The sequence below is a fragment of the Salminus brasiliensis genome, chromosome 11 (genome assembly GCF_030463535.1).
Source record: "Salminus brasiliensis chromosome 11, fSalBra1.hap2, whole genome shotgun sequence".
Classification (NCBI taxonomy): Eukaryota; Metazoa; Chordata; class Actinopteri; order Characiformes; family Bryconidae; genus Salminus; species Salminus brasiliensis.
In genome coordinates, this window is record NC_132888.1 from 5,239,673 (window position 1) to 5,251,139 (window position 11,467).

Genomic DNA, 11,467 nt, shown 5'->3' on the forward strand with positions numbered 1-11,467 from the left:
GGGTCCTGGATAGCTCACGTGTCTCAGAATGTTGCAGGATGTAACTCTTCCTCTCACCCTTTCTTAGATAAGTGAATGTCCACCATAATTTTAAAGTAAAAACAACAAGAACACAAAAAAAAACAACAGCAAATGAAAACTCACCACTGCTCTCTTACTCTCACTGGACTCACATGATACTCATTGTCATTGTAAGGTGTACACCAAGTGATACGGGTTACTTGTAGCATGTATGTAAATGGAGATATTTTGGAGATTGTTGAGTAGAATGTACATATAAACTTTTCAGTCCTAATCTGTAATCGGAATGGATTCAATCGGATTGTAAATAAGATAATCAGATAAGAGAATCCTTTATTAGTCTCATGTGAAATTCTCAAATCTTTGCATGTAAACTGTCATGCTTCCAGGTTCCAGGCTCTCCCCTTGTAGAGTTGTAGAGTCCTCCTCTACAACTACAACTCCCATAATCCAACACTACATGATGACATTACTGTCACATCATCCACCTTTCCCGTTCCCCCTCGCCAGAACTGTTCACTGTTCAACTGTTCCCAATAACTACTGTTTGTATAATTAGCTGTCCAGGGGTGTGTTTCCCAAAAGCATAGTTCCTAGCTATGATGCAGATGCGATGCAAGTGTTTCCCAAAACCATAGTCATCAAGGTAACCATGTTGGTAATTTACACAGTCCAAACCATCGTTAAGTGACACAGGCATTTCCCAAAACCATCGTTCCACCGAACGTTCGCAAACACTGTTGTTAAGCTGTGTAGTTGGAACTACAATGGTACACCTGGGGTTAGAAGCTTAGTTCCTGGGTATTACGTCATCGATGATGGAGGAAGCAGGGTAAAGAAGCATGTCAGTAAGCTGAAAATGAACATCAATTTTCTGGTGAGATGCCAAATGCTTTAAACACACATGTGTAAGCTGTGTAACATTCAACAAACAATGCTCTCAGAATTAATATATAAGTTCAATTATTAAATTATAAGTATAAAGTATTAAGTTATATTATAACTTCACCCTTAAGGGAAGAGAAATTTTGGGAGGCGTGTAGGCCTGATTTCCAGTCCTTATTGAAACTCTGAATTTGTGGGATGGATGGGGATGCAGGAAGAATCTCTCAGGGTCTGCTGAAGAAAAACAAAATTAATATTAATGCAACTGGCACATATTATATGTATATGTATTATGTGTATATGTGGGTATTTCCAGGCCTATGAGACAATGTTATGTTGTTAGAACACATATCGGAAGAGACAGTGATAAGCACTGAGAGTAATTATTGTGATTACAGGAAAAAAACCTAAAAGAAACACATCAGCGGCCAGATTTCGAGCTCAGGTCTACGTGTTTGTAAAACTCCATATAACTCGGGAACGCATCATGCCCACATGTTTATTTCAGTGCACTATTGAGGTACATTGTTGAAGCTAGTCCATCCATCTTATTAATAACCATGTGTTAATTATTTTATTCATTCACTTGTTTATTTTCCTCATTATTTTCCGCATATGATGTATTTTCCTGTGCCTATGAATGCATTTGACTTGTAATAATAGTTATTGTATTTTTTTCTTCTAAAAGAATAGTTGGCTATAATTGATATTTTTAGTACATTTAATTGTTGATTCTATTATTATTGTTATCATTTTTGGTGTGATTATAATATTTTCAGATATGAGTTGTGTACGTTAAATACGTGATTTTGATCACAACTATCATATTTTGGCATCATATTACAAGGTTTGTGAGTTTAAACACATCTTGAAACTTTGTAGTTCAGACTAGGTGTTTCTAAATGACATGGTTCGAACATGTGGTACGAACAAAGTACGACAGTTTTGGTAAACAGTCGTGCTTCAGATGTTAGTTTAACGATGCATTGTACCATGCTAGTTCAATGCTAACCTCTGCCATTGTATGAAAAGCACACCCTAGTTCATCTTCTCCTTTGTGTTCTGTAGTAATTAGCCTTCCTGTTTATCACTGCTTGCCCTCTTGTTTGATTCTTGGTTTTGCTTGACTCTCTGGTTTAGGCTATTATTTTGTTTAATGGTTTTTACCCCTGCCTTGCTTATTTTTTATTGTTCTCTGGTTCACCTCCTGTACTTACCACTTGGGCTCTCAATTTTGCTAAAGTATTTTTTTTTTTTTACTTCCACAAGTGTCTTGTTCATTCCCCACACATTACAAAAACAGACTCCCAATCTAATCAAATATGAAACACAGCATTTTCAGCAAATCATATTGCCTAGTTACTCTGTCTTCTATAACAAATAAATATAGAAAAGAAAAATCAGTGTAGCCTGTACAAAGACTTGTGCAACTTGCAGAGTCAAAAACAAAAACAAAACAAAAAAAAAAAAAACTGTAAACGGCAAAATAGACAGTTTTGTGGCTAAACATCTTTCAGTTCTTGTAGCTGAAAATTGTTCCTCTTTTCTTTACAGAAGACCTCTAGTTCAGAGATATTCTTGGTTGTTTTGCTGTCTTGCCTTATTAAACCATATTTATAAATTGTCCATGATGTTTAAGACAGGATAATGTGATAATAAGAGGCCTTCCATGAAATTCAGTTTCAGTTCAGTTGTCCCCTCAGGTAGTACAGGTTGGATTTAAAGATATATTATGGATCACTGTCCTGTTGTAGAATCCATCTACAATCCAGAATCCATCTAGAATCCACTCTGTCCAGCTTCAGACTTACAGAAAGATGGTTTCACATTTGCCTCCAGAATTTGCTATTCTTTTTTATTCTTCCTTCCACCTGCGCAATTCTGCCAATGCTGCTGGTGGTAGCTTCACCATTTTAACAGGTTGTTTGCAGAGATTTGCAGTTAGGATTTGCTTGTATTTTGGAGAGTCCATTTCCCTCTACTCATGCAATATTGCCAATGTCACTAACAGCAAGATGTTCTTTCCTTGAAATCCAGTTCTTTTTTCTTTCTATCTTTGCTTATTGAGGCAAAGGAGATTTTGACCCTCTTGACTGAAGCTAACATTTCATGCAGATTCTTAACACTTGTATGGTGTCTTAGGGTGTCCAAACTGTTGACCAGGCCACTGACGATTTTTTTATTTTTAATGTGAAACAAAGAATCACTGAGCATTATGGTTTCTAGAAGAAAATGTTAAAAATATGTTTTATGTTTGATTAGTTACAGAAGGTGGGTTATACTTTCATACTATTAAAAAGGCATGACAGTGGCTTTTGGAACATCGCTGTGAGAATGTGATTGCATTCAGCAACAAGAGCATTAGTGTGTCCAGATAGTCCTGAGATCACAAATGCAGCTCTACCTAATTCCAATAGATGGAGCTCCATCTGTAACAACATGGCACTGCACATAGCCAAGCACCTTTTATTATTTGCAAGGGTCCTCCAAGGCTCCACCCAATCACCCCACCTCTACATACCTGAAACCCATCTAAGACTCATTATCACACTCTAAATTATCTCCTGTGTTTCAGCCTGTATTTGCAATGTCTCTGGGTTTCTTCTCTGAGTTCTAATGCTAGCAATACACAAAAAAAAGACTAAAAATAAAGCCTGACACTCTCTCACCAGACAATCTGTCAGTACTCTGAAAGTTTTTAGTCACAGATTTTGAATTGACTGAGGATCTTGCAGGGTCACTATTTGCAAAACTACAATTAGATTCCATTTAAGATTGTTCCCCATCATTTTCACAGTAGAAATGTACAATAAATAAATAAAATAAACAATAAACAATGGATGAGAAACAGAAGCAGTTTTTGGCCAGCTGCCCATTCCATCATCTTGTGGAACCCATGCCACAAAGTATGGAGGCTGTTGTGAGAGTAAAAGGAGGCCATACCCAGTATTAGTGGAGTGTTCCTTAAAAAGGTTCTTGTGGAGTGTATAATCAAATATTCTTCACACTGTTACATCAACCTCAAGGTGTGCTCTTGTTTGTGTTACATGTATGCAGAGGTTTTTCTTGGGTAAATAGCAAAGCACTTTTGTAAGTCGCTCTGGATAAGAGCGTCTGCTAAATGCCTTAAATGTAAAATGTAAATGTATGCTCTGATTATTGTAAAGACATAGTAGATTTGTTTGTCATGTGAAGTGTTTATGTTCTGTATATACTCACATACATGACTCATCGAAAGTTTTACTATCACTACACCATGTTCTGAGCCAGCTTTCAATCCCTGGTCACAACATAATGACTCTCTTATTACACTATCTGTAAAGCTGCTAATTTTGATCAAGTACCATCTGAGGTGCGGTTGAGGTGTCAGCCATGTCACTCCACTGCTGCGTTCTCTCTTCACTGTAGCTTCCTGTAGCTGCTGCCCGCATCAGATTCAAAACCCTGACGCTGGCCTACAAGGCCAAGAATGGACCAGCCCCTCCGTATTTGATGGCAATGGTCAAAAGCCGGTCTGCACCAAGAGCCCTTCCAGCTTCAAGTACGGCTCGGCTCGACCCGCCATCCCTCAAAATCCACAGAAGACGAGCATCCAGACTTTTTTCTGTCCTGCACCGAAGTGGTGGAACGAGCTTCCCCTGGGTGTCCGAATGGCCGAGTCGCTCGCTGTCTTCAAACGCAGACTGAAGAGACCCACCTCTTCCGAGAGTACTTGGGCGAATAGAGTACTATGGTCGCCTTATTGTATTGTGTTTAGTAATGTCTAAGCTTAGAGGTATCTTTTGAATTATTGGTCTATTCTAACTAGCTAAGGTTTTTGTCTTGGGTAAATAGCAAAGCACTTTGTAAGTTGCTCTGGATAGGAGCGTCTGCTAAATGCCATAAATGTAAATGTAAATAAATTAGGTGGGAAATTCAGGAGTCAGTTTGTATGGATGGAAACTATCAAAAACAGGGAGTTTAACATTTTCTATTTTAAGTTAGTTGCAAGGAAATGGCCAGATATTTAAATTGTCTGCTGACAGTGACAGTGACATGCAAACACTGAAATGACAATTTGAGAGTTTAAATATTCCACAATGGGAAGAAAATGTACTGTCCAACCATTTATTAAAAAATATTAAAAATAATAGTTATTATATATATATATATATATATATATATATATATATATTATATAACATTATTATAATATACTGTGTGTAATTTGGTAATTGCTTCATAAAATGTTCCTCTACATCCATTGCTTTATTTGTGCAATGTGTATGTGTGTGTGTGTGTTTGTGACATGCATTGAAAAAAAAAACAATTTTACACATGCTTTGCCATAGAAAAAGTCTGCAGCTTATACAATGTGCACGAAGACAAACAGGTCAGGGATCTGTAAAGTGGTGAGATAATGACACCATCATTATTGGACAATAGGGTAATTAGATTGTAATCGTGAGTCCTACATAACTTAATGTATATCTGGGTAATGAAAGTAAACAGAACATTTATTATAGGTGATTCTGAGACCAGATGTCTTTTTTTTACAGAGCAGACTAAACCTTGCCAGAGCAAAGTGTCTTAATCTTTTACCAAAGAAGGTCGCCTGACATGTATATAGTGAGTATGATCAACAAAATGATGTCACCTATTAGACACCCATTTTCTTAAAATACACCATCAGTGGCTGATCCCAGTACCCAGAGACTTGTTAAACATTAGTCTCGTCTGACAACCATTTGTGTACTGTAACAACCAGAACATTCATACAGATTGTTTCTTTTGTCATTCATTAGGTTAATGACTGTGTTTTGTTTATGAGCTTGTCATGTGTTGTGGGGTCCCTGACAGCTGTCCCAGTAGGTCTGTAAGCCAGGATAATTGCTCTTATGGGAGTGAGTTGTTGAAACAGCCAATTTCTGCATTGAGTGATGTGGCAATATTCTGCTTTCACTAAGAGTTTCCCTTCTTGAAAAAACAAGCTTATCTGGAACTTTAAGGATGGATTCATTGCTTCCACTGGATAGGGAACAAAGTAAAAGTAAACTTTCTAAAACTAATACAAACAAAATGGCAAGACTGCACTTAGTAGGCCCAGTATGTCATGTTGCATGAGTATAAGCTTTTGGATGGTCAGTATTAATCAGGAAAACATTTACTTGAACTGCATTTACTTACTCACAGGATTGCATTTTTTAGCCATTGTGGCTAATTACTAGGCTATGAATTTAAGGCTGTGTTCAGACTGCAGGCAAATTTGGATTTGTTTCTCACATCAGATTTGGTGAGATGACGGTCTGCACTGTTATTTGTACATGATTGGATATGTGTGCCCAGACATCACAAACCTATCTGCATGAGTCACTGTGGTCATGATGTAGGTGCTACTGACTTGCTTTCATTCACAGAAACAGGAGAACAGATGTGACTTTGCGAGAAATTGCATTTCAAACCACCTACATTTCATGTATCATCTAGATATAGAAAAAAACTATTTGGCCTGACAGTCTGAATATAGCCTATAGACCTAGATGTCTTTGCCCATGTCCTGGAGGCTGGTGAACTATTTTGAAGATATTTGGGCTGGAGTTCTAGGCAACTTTGTGGCAGAGCATGAGTCCTAAGTCCCCCATATCTTGTTGTATATCTATAATTACCAAACCAGATACAGCAGATAGTTAATAGTGGTGGTATTAATAGTGGCAGATAGTTACGAGTCCATTTTCTTTTTCTTTTTTTAAAGGTTTTAACATGGTCACTAAACAGGTAGCAGTGGTAGGAGGGTGAGCCGCTGGTCTGCTATAGGTGGTGGTGGGTGGGGGTTCCGCTGGTCAGACTGGTAGATGGCAGCTGGTCTGACGCAGGTAGAGGGGACCTCAGCGGGCAATCTTCCAGCAGGTCGGGCTGGGTGGCCGTTTACTCTGAGAGTGATTTCACCCTCACATCCTATCCAAGAAAACTTCTCATTATCATCACAATTGGCCAGTCATGTCAATCTTTTGAGTCATACAAGATCTGAAGACACAGAAACCAATAGATGAGCATACACAGTGGTCATTACCTCTGCCATTAATGTGGACAACACTAAATGAATGAGCTTTGATGGGGCAGACTTCAGTAGCATAACACTAAGGTCATACCTTGTCACTCAAATCTTGCGCCCTCAACTCCCACCCACATGGGATGAACGTGGAGGGTTGAAGACCCATAAACATGCTGAATTGTCCAGGTATTTTTAAACTTTCTGTAACTTGCTGGAGTCTATCTTTAGCCCCTTGCAAGCTCCAAAGATGTTCATACCACAGTCAGATTGTATTTGTTTAGCAGGCCCACAGGTGGCAAAACCTGCATTAATAAAGCTTGATGAGTCCATTGTTGTGATCATGTGAAAAGTACTATCCTTTTACTGTTGGCTAGTCCCTCTCTAGTTGGCTAGATTTGATGTTCCGTGACCACCAATGGACCAAATATGTCCTAACAATGTAGGAAAAGAGTGGATCCACCAATGATTCAATAACCCATTGCTCTCAATGCATTGCAAAATGAAACCTTTGATGCTGCACCTGCTCACAGTAACGTTTGACGGGCAGGGTAGTAATGCTACCCTCCAATGCTTAGTTGCCCTAAAGCATCAACATATGGGCATAGTTAAAAAAGAGCAAGTCTTCAACACATAATGATCTTTGTTTCCCTTGAAGTAATAAGCCATGTTGGAGTTTTGCAGGGGCTTCACCAAGATGAAGAGGTTGACCAAAGGAGTTTCACATTTCGATGTCTTGTACAAGAAAGCTTTTTCTGCCAACCAGGTGCTGTGCTTAGCTGTTGCTAAAACTGATATTTTTGTATGATCAGTAGGATTTTGATCAGTAGTTATATATTTCTACTGCGGGTAGTCTATGCGAAGACCAAGGTCCTTCAGCTCTTCTGCGAAGAGAAATAGTCTCAAAACCTCAACCTTGTTGAAGGCTATGTTGACAGTCTGAGATTTTAAAGTGAAAACATCTCTTTGGTGTTTAGTGGAAAAGATCATTTTGTCCTCAGTAGGCACTGGCAACAGGCCACTGCCAACAAAAACTATTCCTTTGAATAAACTGTCTTGCCCTTTGTCTGCAATCTTTCTCACCTTCAAGGGCCACTCTCCTGAAGCTGAAAATGTCTGCTACAAGGAAAGCACTACTGCCAAAAACCTGCATCCTGTACTCCATCTCAAACTCATCATCAATCTCATTGTTGCAGTATTGGAGGAAGTGCAGAAAGTTTCAACAATCATTTTGCACCACAAGGTAGTAGAACATTTGCTGTATGTTGGTTGTTACAGCTACACACCAGTACTCCCAGGAGACTGTTGTTCATGTTGGGCCCAATTAGCAGCATGTCATTCAATAGTGGAGTTAAACACAACTCTTATTTGACCAACTTTTGAGCATAATAACATTGAAAGATTCCAACACTCAAACAGTCATTGTATATAGTGGGGCCAGATCTGTATGTTCATTATTTAGCATGTTCCTCATTAACCCTGTAAAGTCATATTTCATATATGGGCAGTTCATAAGCATACAGTTATAAGTAAAGCAAGGTGGTTGTTGGTCTGTTCATGGTTGTTAAGTAATTGTTTCATTGTTCTGGAATTAGGGAGTGGGGCAACCCTATAAAGAGAAGCATCTTTGTCCATTGTCCTCATTTGCAGATAAGTGTGAAATTTCATGGATGGAGCTGGTTTGTCATTATACCCTGTGCAATTAAAGATGGATTACCCAAACATTTTTCCAAACATAGCATATACTTTTTCCAACTCACTGAAGCAGCACTCTTTGATTTTAGCAAAATGTATCTTTTTTGTAAATACTGTTATAGGATGCTGGATTGATATGCTGTCTTGGATTTTCCAGTAGGTTTGTCACTACTATCAAGTAAAGGGAGTATTAAGACTAGTTGTGGACTTTATTTTCCATTTTCAGGAAAATCTCTGTGTACTATATAGTGGCATAGAGTATAGGCTTAATCCCAGTCCAGGATACAGTCCTTAGAGTTCTGCAGGCTCCTATTTTTGTCACATATTATCAGGGGTATCATTTTGGTCATTAAGTATACCATTATATTCCCTCTTTAATTGATGTAAAAGTATTTACCAGAACTTATAAATAGACAATTAATCAGCATTAATCAGTAATTAAAGATGTTTCTAACAAGTACCCCAGAGAAGATCTGGGCTTAATTAGATGCACATTAACAAACCTAATGTTTTTGTTTGTTTGTACACATGCAGACTAATTAATCCCAAATCACCATTTTGCACTTTTTACAGATGCATATATGTGTGATCTTCATGATCAGTCCAAGTTGTCACATGAAAGACTGAAGCAAAGACTGTGAACTTTTGAAGTCACACAACAAACAGCTTATAATAATAACTGCATGATCTGTTCTACCTTGTGCATTTTAGGTGTGTTGTGCTTTAAGAAAATGTATATTCACTTTACTTGTTTAAAGCTCTTACTACTTGTGCCTGTTTAATGCAAAGGTTTTCAGACTGCTTCTCAAGGGCCCCTAGACAGTCCACAGTTTTGCTCTTTGTTGGGTTTCCTGTGGATCGAGGGAAATTGTGGACCATCTGGGGGAACCTGAGTATTCTACTTCTTTCTTGTTATCTGTTGTGCTGTCTAGTCACTTTTGAGTCTTAGTTCCCCTCAAGGCTTCTTGTTCTAGTTACTAGAGTTTTTTCTTGCCACTGTTTCTAATTGCTTGCTAAAAAGAGGCTTAGACCCAGATCTCTATGAAGCTGCTTTGTGACATCTGTCACAAATCATTTAGAATTTGAAATTTGAATAATAACATGCATAATTGTTCTGTTTTATGTCTGTGTCATTGGAAAGCATATAGATCATGTATTACAGATCTTGACGTAAAATGTATGATTTTTGTATTCCTCTAGGTGTACAGAGGCTGCTCAAATGAACTCCTCAGCTCTTGTCAGCAATGGGACTGGTGCATTTGATAGTGGTTTTTATCTAATAGCTTTTAACACTTTGGGCAATAAGAACTACCTGATATTGGCATTGGTAATTATCTACCTGGTCACTCTGTTCTGTAATCTTATCCTGTTGGCAGTGTTCTTTATGAACCCCAGTCTACAGAACGCTAAGTTTATTGCTATTTGTAACCTTGCAGTAGTCGACATTTCGATAAGCAGTGTCATTGTTCCACAGATGGTTCCTGTGTTTGTATTCAATCTCAATCACATTTCTTTTGGAACCTGTTTCTCTCAGATGTTCTTCATGCACTTTTTCAGTGATTTGGAATCCTTTTCACTTGCCCTCTTGGCCTATGATCGCCTGGTTGCTATCTGCTTTCCTCTGCGCTACCCCTATATCAACACTAATCTGAGGATGGTCCTCATCATAGGTGGGCTTTGGTTTCTAGTATTTTTGATTGAGGTTTTCCCAGTAACTCTGGCCAGCAATCTCACCTACTGTAGATCAAGAGTGGTCCAGAGTTGTTGCTGTGAACATGGGCCAGTGTATGCCTTAGCATGCGGTGATACCTCTTTTAATAATAGATTGGCAACTGCTAAGTCTCTGGTGGTCCTGCTTGGTCCCCTGTCTTTCATTATTCTATCTTATGTTGTTGTGGTGTTTGCAGTGTTGCGAATTGCATCTGTGACGCAACGCTGGAAAGCTTTCCACACCTGTCTCACTCACCTGGTCTTGGTCCTCATTTATTATTTGCCATTGATCTTAGCTTACGTACTGGGGAACCTGCGTTTAGTTCAGTCAGTAGATATTTTTACAGCCATTCTGACGGTGTCTGTTACCCTGCCTCCCATGCTAAACCCGATCATCTATAGTTTAAAGACTGAGGAACTGCGGGACAAGCTGCTAAAATGTATTAAGCCATCAAAAGTGGTATCACAGATGCAAAAACAAGAAGCAGTCAGTTAAAAAAAGTTGTTTGATGAGGTTGGACTACAAGTTTTCTCTGACAATTGTACCAGAATTTAAGAATGTTGAACTGTACCACATATTTTTGTAAAGTGAAGCAGGACTTGGGTATTGCATTGTGTAGAAATGATGCACAAGAAAGTGTGCTTCCTGTCATCCCTGTTGAATCTTGAATATATATATATATATATATATATATATGTATAGTGTATAGGATTACTATTTAAAAAGACACTAAGAATGTGTAATGCTTTATAGTATTTATGTGAAATGCCAAGCCTAACAACTAGGATGTAAAAGAGAAAAAAGGAAAGAAATGTAAAAAAATAGAGTTATGAAATAACTGATTTATTTTGAGGGGGAACATTAATGAAGCCCTTAATGATGTCTTGTTTATTGTGTATATTTATATGTAAGCTTATGAAAAATTTGGGCACACCTGTAAATAAATGTAAGTGTAAATATGTTCACATTATCTGCTTCTAAATATTAAAAGAAATTACTGTTTATTTGCTTAATTTTAATATGCATGTAAAAAACATAATATTAACAATTTTTATGTTTACAAAAACAACTTTCCCCCTCCCTTTTTTAAGCCATTTTAAGGGTCTACATTTCAGAAATTACTTAAA

The 11,467-nt window shown here is 37.9% G+C and overlaps 1 protein-coding gene across 1 annotated transcript; it reads left to right on the forward strand.

The window, feature by feature from the left end:
* Positions 1-9,845: 9,845 nt before the first annotated feature.
* LOC140565676 (olfactory receptor 52K1-like) lies at positions 9,846-10,835 on the forward strand. Its single transcript, XM_072691720.1, has one exon. It carries the CDS (start codon positions 9,849-9,851, stop codon positions 10,833-10,835), a length of 987 nt encoding a protein of 328 aa, XP_072547821.1. The 5' UTR covers positions 9,846-9,848.
* The last annotated feature ends 632 nt before the right edge of the window (positions 10,836-11,467 follow it).